This window comes from Erpetoichthys calabaricus, chromosome 16 (assembly GCF_900747795.2).
Source record: "Erpetoichthys calabaricus chromosome 16, fErpCal1.3, whole genome shotgun sequence".
Taxonomy (NCBI): domain Eukaryota; kingdom Metazoa; phylum Chordata; class Cladistia; order Polypteriformes; family Polypteridae; genus Erpetoichthys; species Erpetoichthys calabaricus.
In genome coordinates this window covers 49,634,099-49,653,073 of record NC_041409.2, presented here as the reverse complement: position 1 = coordinate 49,653,073, position 18,975 = coordinate 49,634,099, and the positions used below count along the sequence as shown (strand labels likewise).

The following is an 18,975-nucleotide window of genomic DNA, read 5'->3' as shown; positions in this document are numbered from 1 at the left end:
ATCAGGAGATGGATATGCAGAGTATTATGGAGTGAAAGGAAAATAAAGGCTAAACTGATTGTAAATCTTGGTGTTGAGGTAGTAGTTGCTGTGCTGAAGAGAAAGACTAAGGTAAAGTGGAAGAGGATTAAGTGTACTATTGATGGGTGAACTGAAGATGACATGGATGGAGGTGATGGTGAATAACAGAAGAAATATGGGCCTCATCCCAATGAATCCCACAGAAAAACAAAAGGTAGTTTGCAACAGGACAACCTGGGTAAACCCTGAGAATGTCTGTTAAACTGATGATGATATTTGATAATTCAGAATGACAATGACCAACTGTGCATCTCATCTCCATTTTATATGTGCTTTTTTTCACACCTTTCAAATCTGAAGAAAACATGAAAATGTCTAACATTTAAATGTTAACCATTGTAAAAGATAGCCCGGCCACAGACAGACACGACACCAGATGTCCACAACACACACGGTTTATTTACAATGACAATTTACACAGTCCAGTTCCACAAACTCACACAACTACTCAGTCCTTTCCTTCAGCCGCCTCCACTTCTCTCTTTCAAGCTCCGTCCTTTTCCACCTGACTCTCCGAATGGAGTGATCTGGCCCCTTTTATAACGAACCCAGATCTGCTCCAGGTGCTCCAGATGATCTCCCTGCAGCACTTCCTGGTGTGGCGGAAGTGCTGCATGGGCACCCGGAAGTACTCTGGGTGTACCTGCTTCCTGGTTTGGCTGCACTTCTGTCCTCCAGGGCTTCAGGACTGTCCAGGCGCCTGCTGGTGGCGGCCACGGGTCCCGACAGGGTTGGGCTTCCCAGCTCCATCTCCATGGCCCTGATGGAATCCAGGGAGGCTGCCCTCTTACGCCCAGGGAAAAACAGTGCCCCTCTTGTGGCCTGACCTTCTTCCAGGGGTCCCAGTTGGGCAAGATCCCTGGTCGTCTGCCACACCATAAACGGAGGCAATGATGACTGTTCTAGAATTCATTCTTCTTTTCAATTGCTAATGGGTTGAAGATTATGCCAGATAATTGCCGAGTGTTCTTTTTGGCTAAGAGTATAATTAATTATACAGATTATCACATTTAGAATTTTGAGCCCACATAAACCAATTTGGGGTGAAAAGGTTCTGAGTTTATCCCAACAGTACTGGCTGCAAGGTGCAAACCTACCCTGGGTGTGAAGCTAGTCTATTAAGGAGCTCACAAACACATACTTCCACTTAGCCAATTGTATGGGATAAGAAAAAAGCAGCACTGCTGATGAAAAACACATTGAAATTTTGTTCTAACCATATGCATATGTTGCCCATGGTAATAGCTAAAAACTTCCTTTGCCACAATAGCAACTTAAAACAACTCTGTTATTAAACAAATAAGATAAAATAGTAGAGGATATGCTCCAGGCTACCACTTTAATTAGATAACATAAATAAAAGGAAATGGTTAGCAGCATTAAAATATAAAATAACCCAATGTACTGCTGACCTTTGTAAAGATCCGTTTTTCCATTTTCATCATCTAAGATACCACAACTCCGTGATGTCAACAACTGCAGCACAAAGAAGAGCTCCAAAAAGACATTTGGCACCAAATTTTCTACAACAGTAAAAAAAAAAAAAAAAAAAAAAAAAAAAAAAAAAAATCACAGTGTAAAAATGTAGGCTTTATAAAAAATAAATAGAGTGTGAACATAATACTAGAATTTAAACATGTGGACCTAACAGAAAGAATGTCATTAGGTGAACTACACAACTGTCTCCCAAACAAATTTGAAAATGTACCTGAGATGCAGACACAGTACAGTTGTGCCAAAATGTCCAGCTGCTGTGCATAAGAGACCTTATTAACATCAGCCAGGATACAAGCAGAATCCCCTGGAATGCTGGGCCTCATTCTGCTACACCCAAGTTTTGTGGGAGTTGTTGGGTCAAGTACAGTAGTCACAGGAACACTAATTTGTTGTGCCATCTTTGATCTAGAAAAAGTAACAATGAGTACATCATATCACATGAATTATGTTGAGGAATAACCAATTGCTACAGATTAAAAAAAAAAATTCACCTTTCTCTTCTCAACATCTCCCGCTCTTCTTGCAGCCCCATGGGCACCACACAATCTGACACAGAAACTAATGAATCTGCATTTTCTTCAGCCACAGACCTCTGACTCACAGGTGTTGAAGTAAAGCATGTTTTGGGTTTGGAGAATGACCGCTCCACACTGACAGGAGTGGGATTGATTCTCCGAGATGGTTTTGTCCTGCTGTAAACCAAAGAAACAGAGTAAAGGACTCAAAGTTTTAACAATTAAAAAGATAATCTAATATTTTGTGGGATGCTGGCAGATCCTGCCTGGCCTGCAAAAGCCACTTCAAATTCTTCTTCCACATCTGGGCTAAAAGCAAACAATTTTAGTACAAAAAAAATCATTCCTATTTACAGTCAAACACAACGCCAGAAAATACCATGCAAGAACTGGACATTGTAGAAATGCAGTCACAGTTGACTATATAGTAACTGAGTAATCTATTGATTATTTTAACAATAATTCAATTACTAGTGTAAAAACAAAGAAAATCTATACATTAAATTAACAACAAGACATCTCATTTTAAGTTCTCCAAATACTTTACAGGAAAAATATAAATAAAGAAGCCTTAAAAATTGATAAAAAAAATAAATATTTATATATTTAAAAGGCTAAATTAAATCTCTAAAAAAAGTACCAACAAGCACTTTCAATTCAAATGGTGTGCCTTCTTAAAATGTGACTGTTTGAACCACCATGCGGTACAAACTAAATCATAATGAAAAACTAGAACAACACAGTACTTTTATACAGGATGATAATTGTTTTTTTTTTTTTTTTTTAAGTTCTGCTTCCTGAGAAATTTGTGCCGATTATTATAAACAGCTTAACACAAGCTAAACACAAATATAATACTCAAACTGACCGTACGATGTAGGAATTGAGAGAAACATGAAATTAACTTTTATTAAATTTAGTGTTTTAATAGCTTAATGATGCAGACACAATGCATTAGTTCAATTGGGCTAAACATTTCAGTGTCCAAAAATAGCTGGCCAACACTGATGGATTCCATTCAAATCTTCTGGTTAAACCTTTCAACATGTTTGTCACGGACTGTACCAAAATCACAGGGGAAGGAAATGATTCTTTAGCAACATTTTGCACTTCATGGTTTTGTATGCTGGAAGCAAGTTGCCAATAAGCTGGATGCAGTCTTCCCAATTCCTAGCAACACCCTTGATTACCTTCCATATGATTTCCTACAGCCCCAATAGCAGAAATTCAAACTGCTTGACACTGATATGTTTGATTTGTGGACGAATAAAAATGCCTCTCTTAGTCTTGGCATTGGTTATTCATGGAAACATCCATCTCATACATTGAAATCGTTCACCCTTTTTCTTTATTGCTTTCATAAAATTTGTCATCACTCAAAAATATCACTTTTCTATATTGGAACCAAATGCTTATGGAGCAGACAGTTGTTATAAATGGAATGAGCCTCTTTAGCTTGTCCATCTCATTCACACATGAAACAGTACTTCTTGCATCTGAGCCGAATTCCTAGTAGTGGTGTCACTACTTTTATATCACTACGAATGTTCCAGTTGTAGTTGTTGAACTGCATATGTATACTTATGAGAGAAAATCACAAAAATTGAGGAATTCAATAAGACAGTACATGCCAGTAAAATTTAAGGGTGATTTTCGTAATCAGCACACCAATATCCATAAGATACACCAAAGTGTTTAGGAAGAAAAGTTTTCATTGTACAGAGAAATTGGTGTATTAAAACTCCACAAAAAGTTAATATTTTTTAATATTCAAAACTCTATAACACAAAAGCCATTTAAAAGGATTAACTAGAAAAATAATTTGTATGGATGGTGTATGTGCCCTTTAAAAAGTGCTCTCCTCGGATTTTGCTAACCTCAAGTGCAACCAAAGACAATAAAAATAATTCATTATAAAAGTATAACAGCATTATTTTGAGGTGGTCAACTTTTAGAGAAGTTCAAGGCTCTTATTAAGGAAAGTGACCAAATTAAAGTCCTCCAGGGTTAAACGTGCACAACGTTAGGATACAATGTTCCCTACAACAGACCAGAAGTGTTAGGAGGGTGTCAAATTAACACAAATGTCAAGAACAGATTTGTTCAGGAGGGTGAGAATTGGAAAGCAACATGTTTTAGGTTTCTACCACAGCATGGTATTCTCATGGTAACGCGCTTCGCTCTAAAACACACAAGCCCTTCGTTTTGTCTTATCTGGTCATCCTGTTGACCCTCCTGCTCTTCACTTATGCCAAAGCATAGAATTTAGGACGAAAATGTACATTTAACATGTGAAGCTATATAAAAAGATTGAAGTGATTTCAAAATAACAATAAAATGAATGACAGATTGCACTGAAATGTTTAGAGCAGCAGACCACAAAACCATGGTTACACATGGTACAGTGTAACTTTATTCATTTTTTTGTTTTTACATCAGCCTACGTATCAACACACACTGTTACAATGAACTAAACAGACTTGTCTTATGGATCATTTTGAATATTTTAAAATATTGTGTGTGGCAAGATTTGTATTTGGTTGCTAAAATTTAAGATGGTTTGTTGTTATTTTCCAATGTACAGTATGTTTTGTCATAATGATGCTCCCCTGGTTTTCTGTGCTACCTTTTCAATTAACATTTGGAGATCCCACAAGGTCAGAAAGACAGGTTAAGTTGTGATCATCGCAGTACTGTTTTCTCATTACAAACTGATTGTAGAAGAGCTCAAAACCCTTGTGTAGTGAATATTCATAACTTTTGTTGTAGCTTTAGACAACCTGAAACAATCCGATTAGTTGCTGGGTACTTGGAAAGTAATGAGTAGGTGTTGTTGTCTTTTTTCCACAGCATAAACATTTGAGAAAACTACAGATTTATAGGCTTGATTTACCTTTTTTGTTAGCCTAGAATGCATTCATAGATACATGTAAAGAGCTAGTACCTACATTTTTCAAAGTGTTTCATATTGTTTAAACAAGTAAAATGAAATTCTTTTGCAGATAATTGGAAATATCTACACAGTCAATTTAACATTTGACAGAATTTCAACTAATAGTGTCATAAGTTGTATTAGTTTAACAGTTTAGAACAACTATACATAGTTAGACGTTCGCCATAGCTCACCCCATGGTGTTAGCCAAGTGTTGGTGCCCTTTTAGATACTGCTGCACAGCTGTTGTTCTATGATGATAAGCCAAATTGTTTAAAACGCATCAGCAAACAAAAGCATTTTCCTTTATCTGTAATGTGAAATGCTCCTAAACCATTACATTGGGTTGCTTGTTTGCAGTGACTCCACCATGCCTTCTTTGCCTCCTGCATATTACCAATTACCCAAAAAAACTGTCTTTTGTTAAGGATTTTTTTGAGTTAATGGAGTAACACAATTATAAAACAGAACCTTCTATTTTAAGCACAATATTAAAAAAAATACACAATTCTGTAAAAATTCCTCAAAGGCAGCAACTTTGATCATTATAAGAAAGAATGCTCTCCATTTTTTCTATTTTCTAACTGGTTAATATAGTCCATTACATTTTGATTTTCTAAAATAAATTATACAGAAAATTATTTTTTATAAGGAACAATCTTACAGCACAGAATGCAATTTTACAGATTAATTTAATACTTCAATACTTACCCTGCTGAAACAGAAGCAGTCAAAATTGGTGGAAAATCATCCAGATTGTTGAGATTTAATGGAGAGTCAGTACATATTTCAGAGGTTTCTGTCCTGATTCTCCTTCCACCTCCAGCCAAAGGACTCTCCCATTTGGAATGTTCATTGTCCTGGTTCCGGGATGGGGGACGGCCTCCTCCGTTACACGAGGGACCACTCCTCCTTCGCCCTCGCCGCTGTCCATGATGAAGATCTGGAGAGGTCGTCAAGAACTCCCCCAGACTATTACGTTGTGCAGATCGTTTTTCTGGATAAGACCGATGCATGGGACTTGTTGTAAAACTAGGGCTGCTAAAAAATGTGATTCCACTCAAAGACTGGGACCCAGGAGTTTCAACCTCTGCTTCTGGTGAACTACAAGGAACAGGTGAAAACAACTGCACCCGGCTGGCCCCTCTGGATGGAGTCGAACTACTCTGAGGAGCCCCACCACGCTCAACAGTGGTTCGCAAGCTCTTGGAATTTGGAGTTTTAGCTGGCGTGGGTGGCCCATGAGAAAGAATCTGGCTTGTTTGCTCTCTAAGAAAGTTGAGTAGACACGGAACAAACTCTTTGAGCTGCAAGCCACTACTGGCCAATCCAACAATGCCCCCATCATCCTATTATAAAAAAACAAAACGAAAAAAATTAAGTATTTTAGAATATAATACATTGTAAACCCGTCTTCATGCCACAAATGAGGTAAGCAAGACAGGTAAGGATAACAAAGGGACATTTAGTACTCTACTACAGAAGTGCAGGATTCTTTAGATCACATATGTATACATACAATTTCAAGAGAAGTGGTTGAATACCAAGGCAAGTTTGGTTAATCATTTCATAGTGTCATTACAGACTTTAGAAAGGCGGAGTGCTTGCCAAACCAACTGCACTTCAAGAGACAAGAAATAACATGACATGTGCCTGTTACCTAGCAACAAGATCAGAGAAGAGGTCAGAAACTAACACCAAGGCCTGCCATTACCCGTTTTATGTTACAAATATCATATCTGGACAGAAATCTAAAAGGTTATAAAAGAACAAATTCATAATAAAATCATATTCATTAAAAAATGCAAACAGAGTACTAGGGTCTGCTAAAATTTAAACCACTGAGGTGAATGAAAAAAATATGGAATACTATTTACATAATAATATCTCCATATTAATACTAAACCTTTGAAAAATCTTTTGTATTTTTTCATTACCCTGTACTCATTAATATATTCTGTAGTAACATCCATCTATCTATTCCCGGTACATGCAGCTTAGGGTGCAATCCAGCCCATCAAAGATCACACTTGCAGACACACTGGGACTCACTCATTTCCAGTTTATTTAAAGTTGTCAAAGAACCTAAAAGGTATACCTGTGAGAAAAGCTGGAGTACCCAAAGAAAAACAGTAAAATTCCACACAGGAAGGAACTAGTCTAAGTGCTTTATGGCATGAGCACTAACCACTGAAAAAGTACTTCTGCTCTGACAGAGGCAACACTGGTGGAGTGATTTATTTTAAAAACTGTTGAATATAAATCAAGGGACATTATGCTTAGGCTATATAATGCACTAGTGAGACCACATCTGGAGTGCAGTGTGCAGCTCTGGACACCATGTTACAAGAAAGACAGAAAAGCACTTGAAGCTATGCAGACATGAGCAACCAGGATGATTGTGGAACTGAATAAAATGTCATATTGTGACAGGCTTAGAGAATTAAACCTATTTACACAAGGAGACTGCATTGTGTGTGTACTTTGCAATAGACCAGGATTCTCTACTAAGCTTTTCCTCACATTGCATCTGAAACCATGAATTGGATTATTTGGGTTTTAGAGTAGATTTATGTGCATTATACAAGCCTCATACATGAGTCCCAAACCTCAGAAACAACTATGTGAAGACACTTTTGAGTCCAAATACATTGATTTTCACAAAAAAATATCAGACAGGCTTCTACTCAGCAGTACACAATCTAATCCTTTTGTTTTATTTTCTTTTCTTTCTCCTCTAGTCCTCCTAAGTGAGTGTTTTCCTTCTCTCCCAACTCCGACTCCTGGGGCAATGTGAAGGGTTTTCTTTTATACTCAACACAGGAGTACTTCTGGTGCCCAAACAAATGTCTCTAGGAAGCACTTCCGGTTCAAGTGGAACCACCCTGCAACAGGGCATTCATCTCCTGTTAGCTCCTTCTAGCGGCCCCTGTGGAACCCAACAGGGCAGCCCTATGGGACCACAATTCCCTTGCTGCCCTGTGGGAGTACATGCAGAAGATCACCACAAGTGATCTGGCTGGCACTCAGTGTATGGGGGAACAAGCTGCTCATAGGAGGCAGTCTCTGACTGCCCCACATTTCTTCTGGCCTCCCGACCAAGACAGGGACTGCTACCTATCCAGGTCCCAAAGTATTTGGAAAAAAAAAATCAATTTACTAAGTCTTTAACTCCCCCCCCCCCCCCCCCCCAAGTATACAAAGGTGTGAGGATCCCTCAGATGTTGTCAACAAAAGGGGTGGCACTTTATGCAAAATATCACACTTTATGCAAGTATGGGATAGTCATGTGCATAAAACTTGACTTTTTTAAAAATTAATTCAACTTAACTGTGTATAAGGAATACACGTGGGAATACCATGTTTTGAGGATTTGAAAAGTATTAATTGTGATCAAGAGTAACATAAAATGAATGAGTAATGACAATAATCCATGAGACAGATTATACTTCTTTTGAAAGAAAATAATTTATGTTGAAATAATGCAATCAGATTAACTGTGGTAGTGTGACAGCTAACAGATTAAAGTCACTGTAACTAGAAAAATGTACATAATTCCAGAATACATCATTATTTTAAGTTAAAGTAATTTAAAATAGGTACATAAAGTGAACATCCCCTATAGTTAATTATTTTAAGTGCAAGTTATCAAACCATTATGCTGGGCTCCCAGCCACGTAAGGGACTCGCATCTATTGCTGCTGGGATGCCAGTCCAACTGCACTAGCTGCCACAGTGCCCCACTATGCCCACCTCCTGGACATGGGCATAGACTATCTATTGACCATCTGTTATACTGGCATCCTGGACAGGTAAGGGTACAGGATTTGTCCCAGCTTGGACGCCGGCCCATTCATCACTAAATATATATGATGTTGGTGCCCAGAAGGAAGGATGGGCATCCTGACTGGGATAACGGAAGGTTTCATTCCTGGCCATTAAGACATAATAGGAGGACCAGGATAACAGCTTGCCAGGAGCAGGTCATTCCCTCATACAGCATGTGGCAGTGTTCTTCTGAGCTAAACCAGATTAGGACACCCGCAAGGTTGCATGGAAAATGGAGTCTGGAAACGCAACTCTGTTAGAGTTTAGGGACAGCCAGATATCACTGTCCTGGTTTCCACATGACACAGAGTTGCTCCAGTAGAACTTAAAAAGGGACATGGAGCATTTCCGGGGTTGATTTTAAAAGAAAACCCACTGCTTCATTTGTGTTGAGTCAGATTCGGGAGGCAGCAGGCAACAGTCTGGAAGGAGTAAGTAGAATTGTGATTGGTATATTTCTTGTGAAGAAGGTGTTGGGGCTTAATAAAATTTCTTTATTGGAGCTGAAAGTGTAATTGGGACTTCTTTTGTCTGTGGCTTGGAGCTCAGGGGCTCCCTTTGTGGTTACAATAAGTATATACTGTATATATACTCAATATTTAAGAAAAATCAATATGCAGCAGGTGTGGGGCAAAATATGCAGAAGCAAGGACAGAAGAGGAGTTTAGAACATGTGGGGTTAACGCTGCTGTTTGCAAATGGTTGGGTTTTACCCAGGATGACAGTTCAAGAAGCACAACATCAAAATATAAAACATGCTAGTGCATATGAAGAGTCCATTGTGGCACAGGCAGCGCTTGCAAAATGACCTCCTGCTTCCCAGGCAAAACAGGTGCCTGCTAAGCAAAGCTACATATAATGTTTGCTGTTCCACTTTATACTGTATATGTGAAACACAGTTTCAACTACTCAGATTAGTCCCCAAAATTTCTTGTACTTTGTCAGTGATCAGATAACATTAACAACTAATTCAGATCACATCAGAAGAGAAACAACTGTGCAGCGTAAGCCCTCTGTCTATTTCAAATACTGTTTATTGTTTTTTTTTTTGGTGAATTATATAATGCTCATTAATCAGCTTTGGGGTAAACTGCATTATTGGCAATTTTATTTTCATTTTGAGCTTTTATTTAGCTACTGAACTTAGCTTCCTAATTACAATAAAGGATATTTAAGGTATAGTGCATTCACTTTGCATTATCTACTCTATACAGTGGTGTGAAAAACTATTTGCCCCCTTCCTGATTTCTTATTCTTTTGCATGTTTGTCACACAAAATATTTCCGATCATCAAACACATTTAACCATTAGTCAAATATAACACAAGTAAACACAAAATGCAGTTTTTAAATGATGGTTTTTATTATTTAGGGAGAAAAAAAATCCAAACCTACATGGCCCTGTGTGAAAAAGTAATTGCCCCCTTGTTAAAAAATAACCTAACTGTGGTGTATCACACCTGAGTTCAATTTCCGTAGCCACCCCCAGGCCTGATTACTGCCACACCTGTTTCAATCAAGAAATCACTTAAATAGGAGCTGCCTGACACAGAGAAGTAGACCAAAAGCACCTCAAAAGCTAGACATCATGCCAAGATCCAAAGAAATTCAGGAACAAATGAGAACAGAAGTAATTGAGATCTATCAGTCTGGTAAAGGTTATAAAGCCATTTCTAAAGCTTTGGGACTCCAGCGAACCACAGTGAGAGCCATTATTCACAAATGGCAAAAACATGGAACAGTGGTGAACCTTCCCAGGAGTGGCCGGCCGACCAAAATTACCCCAAGAGCGCAGAGACGACTCATCCGAGAGGTCACAAAAGACCCCAGGACAACGTCTAAAGAACTGCAGGCCTCACTTGCCTCAATTAAGGTCAGTGTTCACGACTCCACCATAAGAAAGAGACTGGGCAAAAACGGCCTGCATGGCAGATTTCCAAGACGCAAACCACTGTTAAGCAAAAAGAACATTAGGGCTCGTTTCAATTTTGCTAAGAAACATCTCAATGATTGCCAAGACTTTTGGGAAAATACCTTGTGGACTGATGAGACAAAAGTTGAACTTTTTGGAAGGCAAATGTCCCGTTACATCTGGCGTAAAAGGAACACAGCATTTCAGAAAAAGAACATCATACCAACAGTAAAATATGGTGGTGGTAGTGTGATGGTCTGGGGTTGTTTTGCTGCTTCAGGACCTGGAAGGCTTGCTGTGATAGATGGAACCATGAATTCTACTGTCTACCAAAAAATCCTGAAGGAGAATGTCCGGCCATCTGTTCGTCAACTCAAGCTGAAGCGATCTTGGGTGCTGCAACAGGACAATGACCCAAAACACACCAGCAAATTCACCTCTGAATGGCTGAAGAAAAACAAAATGAAGACTTTGGAGTGGCCTAGTCAAAGTCCTGACCTGAATCCAATTGAGATGCTATGGCATGACCTTAAAAAGGCGGTTCATGCTAGAAAACCCTCAAATAAAGCTGAATTACAACAATTTTGCAAAGATGAGTGGGCCAAAATTCCTCCAGAGCGCTGTAAAAGACTCATTGCAAGTTATCGCAAACGCTTGATTGCAGTTATTGCTGCTAAGGGTGGCACAACCAGTTATTAGGTTCAGGGGGCAATTACTTTTTCACACAGGGCCATGTAGGTTTGGATTTTTTTTTCTCCCTAAATAATAAAAACCACCATTTACATACTGCATTTTGTGTTTACTTGTGTTATATTTGACTAATGGTTAAATGTGTTTGATGATCAGAAACATTTTGTGTGACAAACATGCAAAAGAATAAGAAATCAGGAAGGGGGCAAATAGTTTTTCACACCACTGTATATACAGTAGACCCCAGCGAAGTCACAGTTCAGGGTTCACGGCCTCAGTCGTTCGCACATTTTTCCTTAGAACCTAACTAATAATTGTTAGCGGAAACTGCAAATATCCTCCGCAATTTTTTATGGCTTTTTTCGTGGCAATACTGCACTGTAGAGAGAACAGGAAGCAACCGTGGAGGAAAACGCAGCTTGGGTTGGTGAAAGTAGCCAATCTGAGAGCATTGTACTCTACTAGAATTTCAAACTTTAACTCCCAGCAGTTCCTGCAGTGGCTTTGATTGGTCTTCTGCTGAGGGTGCAGGGGCTGTTGGGGTCAAAGGATGTCAGCGCGGCTTTTAAAAAGGGGGCCAGTGACCAAAAGAAAAAAAAAAGTTTTTGTAAGTTGTGTTTCAAGGTCATGCCTCTGTGCCTGCCTTCTGTTGGCTTACCTGTACTGTAGTTATTCATTTTGTCCTGGATTGTTTCGTGGTTCGGGGACTGGATTGTCTGCCGTCTGTCTGTGTACATGAGGACTGTAAGTGGATTCATTGCTATCCTGCGAAGAAAGGAGCACCCCTAAACCTGTCCACCCGTCTTCACCATTTCAGGAACTACCAGTAGGACTATCTTTACATTTCCATTCAATATACGGATATCTGGACTATCTATTTTCATCATTACATTTTATCCGTTGCCGTTTTTCGTGATTTAATGTGTGTGTTTTGTTGGTGCTTTGTTGTATTTAATGTACAATAGTCGTAAGGGGAACAGGGGTGGTATCGTTGTTTTCAATTATTTCATTTGTTTTCATTACATTCTTTATTTGCTGTTTGATTACCGGTTTGCTTTGTTTTTGTCTCTGTTTGCTGAGTGCGTGCGGGTCGGGTCAAGGCTGGGTGTGTCCCTGGAATCTCCACCACAAAAATAAATAAATCACCATCTTCTCGACGGTGTGAATCTTAGCGGCACCGGACTGCTACAGCTTTATTAATTTCTCCTTCCTGCTAATTGACTGCTGCCCTGTGACGCATCTCCAGCTGAGTGTTTTTCATTCTGTTCTTCTTAATCCTTAAACTGCAACAACCGGCTATAGTCGTTTCCAAGTGCCATTTACCAGCAAGCAGGAGCAGAGTGTATTCGGTGACGTACATTCATTGAACGCCACAACTAGCTATTGTCGGTTCCCAGTGCAATTTACCAGCACGCCAGAGCTGATCAGTCAGTGCCGTACATTCGTTGAGCAGCCAACTCATTACCACTGCCGCCCCCTACAGCATCACTGTCCCTGGGATTCAGCCGCTGCACTAGACTCGCCTGCAAGCATCAGCGCTTACCTCTGTGCTTGCGTGCAGCCAGTTCAAGAGCAGTTGGCTCGGTGATTTACTGAATTTCATCAATGGCATCAGTTGCACCTTGTACATATTGTTCCAGTAGTTTTTTTTTTTTTAATAGTTTTTACAGTTCATTAGCAGTGTGTAAAATGATCAGTGTTGCAGTAATTGTGATGCTCTTTGCATGAAAAAAATGTGTTCCATTAAAATTACACTTTTTCTTTGTGAATCGTGACGTTTACTTAAAAAGTGCAGCAAAAAAGTATTTGGCGTCCAGGAATGCATTAACCCTATGGCAGTTTAAGGGTTAAAGCCCAAAGATGCTGTCGAAACGCCTTGCACCTTCTAAGTTCTGGTAATGAAAACGCGCTTGCATGAATTACAGTACATATAGCGGTAACATCACTATTTTACATTTTAGCACTGTGGGAGACATAGCAGTACAGTACTGTACAGTATACGGGTTTACCTTTACATTCTTTTTTTAGGTAATGTATTAAGCGGAGATTGAAATGAAATTCAAGTGTTTTGGGGGCATATTTAGGGTTTAAACTATAAAAATAGGCATTTTTTTAACCACATCCATAACTTTCGGTTTTTCACAATTCGCGGGTGTTCTAGGAACGTAACCCCTGCGAAATTCATGGGTGAACCGTATATAAAATCCTAAGCCTAAAAGTGCAAAGATTTTATGTGACATTTTTGTGTCATGGTTTTTGTCACACTTTAAATCAGGCTTATTTTAAAACCTACATATATATGTTTGATATCATTCTTTTCAGAATTTATCGAACTTTAATGTGATGTTGTTAGATTTTCAGATTCTTATTCAGAAGAGACAAGACTTTGTGCCAAGAGATTTAACCACGCTCGGGGCTGGAAATGAAAGACAAAGAGTAGGACAGCTGCTGTACAGGCTTTTAAATGTTCAAAGCACCGCACGAGATGCAGATCACTCGGCAGCAGCAGCAATCCAGCAGCTGATGGAGCAAAGAGGAGGTTTTTTAAAAAAAAAAACCTATTTGTTTCCCATTGTATCACCATTTAATAGGGAGTTTCAGAGGAGCGACCGTGTCTCCATGGGGTGTGTTCAGCCCCCCTCTTCACAACATGAGTGGCAAAAACGGGGTTGGCGAGCGAAGTGAGCAGGTGGTGAACCCCCTAGTTAATTATAAATATGTAAAGCTAGTGATCTCTGAATCCGATACAATTTAAGGCAATTGTATTAGAAACAACACCATTGGCGCCTAACAGGTGCATTCATGTCTATAGACAAAAAAATAATAAGTTTAACCCACGATACCACTTACCCTCTCAGAACCAAGTCAACAATCTAACTGACTTGATTTACAAGGAAAGGGATGAGAGAATGGCATAGATAAAAGGACCGTGGTGCTAGCTTGAAATGTCATAATGAAAATAATGGATGCAACACAAGAATATGATGATTTTGAAGTGTTATGAAGGGCAAGTGAATAGGGTGTGGGTATGTACTATTTTTTGCCATGGCAGTGATGTATGCTAAAAACAGTTTCTGAGGCCAGTCAAGGCTGGTTGCTACATGATCGCGTGTTCCTTGTTACAGAATAGGAAGAGGAAGAGAAGGAGCTGCACCTACCAAATGACGAACCACCTCATGATCCCAAATTAGGACCCGAGCGCAGCCATGCAATGTGTGACAGCTCAGCACCACACTAGCTTGAATGGAGAGGAACAGTGTGAGGTTTTTTATAGTGGCCTGAGATTTCCTTGCAAGTTGGAGGACCTGCTTGCCGGGCAGGATACAGCTTAATGTCATACCCAGGACAGAGCAATTGCAGGTAAAGAGTCTTGCTCAAGTGCAATCACTTCTGGCACTTACGGGATTCGAACCAGCAACCTTTTGATTCCCAGCGCAGATCTCTAGCCTCAGAGCTACCACTTCACCCACATACAGAATATATTAAATCTAAATCTGTAACCGAGGTCGATATTTTAACATCTTCAGTGAGAAATAATTCCTTCTTGTAACAATATTTTAAAGGAGCAGAAAATATCAAAAGCTTGCGGCAAGGCGTAGACATTCAGCACAATGTCAGTTGACAACATTAAACATTTCATAGTGGACTGTTTAGTAAAATATTGATAGATTTATCCCATCACTGTAGTGAATATGTTTTTTTAGGAAAAACTTGGATATTTTTTTTACTCAGTTTACTGAATTGTTAAATGAAAACTATTTGCGAACACATTTAGAAAAATGTATTGTCAGTGGTGATGCTAATTTAAAAAATGTCATTTTTTTAATGTTATTTAATACTAGGTAAATAAACTGCCTCAATTAATTGTTTTTTATTATTTTATTCCTTACCTGTTCTAAAGAATCAAGTGACTAAGTTAAGTGGCCATTCATACTGTCCTTTCAAAAATCATCACATTGTCACGCCACACCCATTATAAAGAACTGATTTTGTCTCAGCTTTACTAAAGCTTACAGTAAGTATTTACACTGCCAGCAATATACCTCAGGAATCTTTTCCCTGTTTAGAAAGATAATTATTGTTTTATTAACAATATATTTGCTTTCCACTTTTCATTCTTAATAATATTCACATGAGAAATATGTTTGGAAGGAAAAAAAACATTTACAGTTTTTTTTATTGTATGGCCATTGTTATTTGTATGGTTCTGCAGTCATTACAGTAGCAATCGTCTTCCTGGGTTCAAGTATGATAATATTTTTCTTATTTGGGTCCTCACGTTAAATTGTTTCAGATCCCCTGCCATAGAGAATCAAGGAGCCAAAAAGCTGATAAGAGCAATGGATGTAAAATACGAGTTGTCTAAACACAAACACAGTAGTACTTCCTATGCTGGTGAATGTTATACAAGAAATAACGCGTATTTATCATATAGACAGTTACAGGTGAGAAAAAACATTAATATACAAATAAAAAATCTGGAACCATTACAAATGATGTAAATCATAAAACAATATATTTATAATAAACATGTCAACGTGTATTATGTTATGTGATTAGGCTGTTAATGTTTCACGGGCTTTGTCATTGCTTAAGTAAAAATGACTTGCAGACACAGATACCAGATATTGAATACAATTTAAGCTGACTGCTTCTTTGGGGCACAGCTATTCATGAAATTATTACATTTTGAATAAAAAAAAAAGTTTACTAATATTTCATATTATAATTTGTAACAGAGTATACCAGGTTTTTGACTGTATGAACGTGTGTGTATGGTGCTGATCATCGATCTTTATGGTACTTTGGGAGCATTTTGAGAAATACTGAATGTCAGATTTTGGTTCAAAACAATCACAGTATCAATTTAAGTTCATATAGTGCAGCCCTGCCTACAATATAATAATTATAATAATAATATGATGATAAAGGAGTGGTGTCTATACAAGAAGGTGAGGCATAAGTGAGTGAGCTGGATCTTGCTTGTCCACCACACAAAAGCAGAGTCTCATAAGTAGACAGGAGTCAAATCTGTTAGAACGTTACTGTTTCTGTTCAAATTTCCTGCACCACACAGTGCCCTTTGTAAGTACTCAGCCAGTGACCAAAACTGATATTTCTGCAGTACAAACAAAGAGGTTGAATAATGAATATGAAAGTATAAGATGATTTGGTTTCTGTGCCAAGCTCACATACATGCTGGAGCATTTTTAAAATTATTCCAGTGTTTTGCGACTTATCCACTATGTCAGCCAGTCAGATTTTTCCGAATCCAGTTTGTGCTGAAGCCTAGCCCAGCTACCATAAGAGGCAAGGCAGGGAACAAACCTGCAGAGGGTATCAGTCCATCACAGAGCAAACACACACCCAGTACACACTATGGCCAATTTAGGATCGCCAATCATCTAACCTAAATCTGAGAACTGTCCAAGTACCTTTAACAAAAAGCTATAACAATAAAGCAATGCATATAAGTAAAATAAAAGACATACAATTTTAAAACTAATAACCATTACATCAGAAAGTAAGTTACATTACATTATTTCTTGGAATGTGATTTAAAACAGTACTTGATTCTGCCTCACAAAATAGCAGAACAGTGTTGTGAGAATGACAGCCTGGAGCTGCTGTCCACATTAAACAAATCATTGCTGCCTTGCCTTCAGTTCAGACAAGAGAACAATAGAACAAACTGGGTATGTGCAGACAGAAGCTGTGTCCTAATGCACTGAGTCCTCAGGTACCAATGTCACTTGAGATTTTTGCTTCAATCATTTTATCACTCAGGGGCCAGTACCTGTGAGACTCTGTTACCCATCATTTAAGTGAACATGTAGTTAATTGTTTGTTTCTACACTTGTATGATTAGACATGAATTCCCATTGTTTGTTAAGATTTTCAATGGTTTCAATAGACTTGAACAAAATACACAGTATATATTTATATATTGTGCACAAGGGATTGCTAGTTCACTTAACATGTTTTTCTTTCTTGTTTCTCTCCGAATTATCATCAGTCAGGCAGTGTAGTCATTAAGGCTTTGGACTTTAAACCCTGAGGCTGTGGGTTCAAATCCCGCCACTGACACTGTGTGACCATATGCAAGTCATTTCACCTGCCCGTGCTCCAACTGGAAAAACAAAATAAGTAACCAGTTTTATCTCAAATATTGCAAGTCGCCTTGATGATGATCGTACAAAAGTTAATTAGCGTTCTCTCTATTAAGACAGATATTGGCACTGCTGTTTGTTAATTCTTATATGCTCTATTAAGACAGATATTGGCACTGCTGTTTGTTAATTCTTATATGTGTCATATTCCCCTAAGAACTGTACTTGCCACACGTGAAATGCTTGCTGGACTACGTGTACAGTTCCGAGTTGAAGGCAGCAAGGTAGCAGCTCTGCGCATGCGTGACAGACATTAACAGTATTTTCTTTTTCCTACACACAGCTCGTCTATACTGTAGTATAACGGCTTATTATACGTTTGGGTAGTTTTCGCTGGCGTCACCTAACAGCGTCAACTACTGCGTATTAATGTAGTCGCTTCTGAAATACCAGTAGAAGTACTATTACGCTGCTCGAACAGACATTACAGCTTCGATATGCCTGCTGTATATTTTGGAAGATATCAATAACTGAAAAACACACCCGTAAATAGTTATCTTTAGAACATGAATACACAAACACTTATTGCTGTTTTAACACCTTTCGCATACTCAGCCCTTCAGAAAATCGAAACCTTCTGATGTCCCGCACACCGCCCTCTGTGATTAAAGTGACATTTCAAACTTTTTTGCCATTTTATCTTCTCCCCCTCCTATGCCGATAACAGGCCGTTCCTGCACGTGACGATAAACCAAAAGGTCAGCTGTAGATTTCGTAGTAATGAGTTCAACGGATTAACACCGAGACAGTCGCTGTCACTAACCTGTGCATTTCGAATCCACTGTACAATCCGGCTTGGCGGGTCCTTCTCCCGCAGCACCGATTCCAAAAGAGCCGCCATTCTGCGCGGCCCACACTGAGCACGCGCGACGACACGCAGATGGCGGGAGGGGAAGAACGTGCGCGGTCACGGGGCTGCGGGAGCGCGTGCTGTTGGAAATTACGGAGTAGCGGGTAAAAAAATGAAACGTGCTCGATCTAAACATCATAAAACTCCTTCTCGTTTACTACTTAACTTTTTGTTAATAACTAACTATTATGAAGTGATAGCATTAAAAAAATCATCCAACGAGAAATGTCACATATCACAGTATGCGTTTTGTATATGGCACACCTAGCACTGACTTGACACATACCGAACCCCTTATTGACCACATGGTATAATCATTACGCCATTGATGCCAGTATCATGATGTGAAAACCCCTTTGAAATGAAGTTGCTTAACTGCATAATCTATCACTATGCAAAGAGTGTTGTTGTGTACAATAGTGTGCCCGGACTGACAACCTGTTCTGGGTTGTTTTCGCACTTTGAGCTACTGCTGCTACCAACACAGGCTCCAATCCTGCC

General features: G+C 38.9%; 1 protein-coding gene across 1 annotated transcript in view; it reads right to left on the bottom strand.

Annotated features, from left to right (window-relative positions):
* Positions 1–18,520, bottom strand: part of cdan1 (codanin 1) — a 74,710-nt gene extending 56,190 nt beyond the window's left edge. Inside the window, exons 1-5 of the mRNA XM_028821585.2 lie at positions 18,388–18,520; positions 5,737–6,374; positions 2,070–2,270; positions 1,790–1,983; positions 1,494–1,604 (exon numbers count right to left, since the gene is read on the bottom strand). Of these exons, the coding sequence (XP_028677418.1) occupies positions 1,494–1,604; positions 1,790–1,983; positions 2,070–2,270; positions 5,737–6,374; positions 18,388–18,465 (1,222 nt within the window). The 5' untranslated portion in view covers positions 18,466–18,520. The remainder of the gene's footprint in view (positions 1–1,493; positions 1,605–1,789; positions 1,984–2,069; positions 2,271–5,736; positions 6,375–18,387) is intronic.
* Between the last annotated feature and the right edge of the window lie 455 nt (positions 18,521–18,975).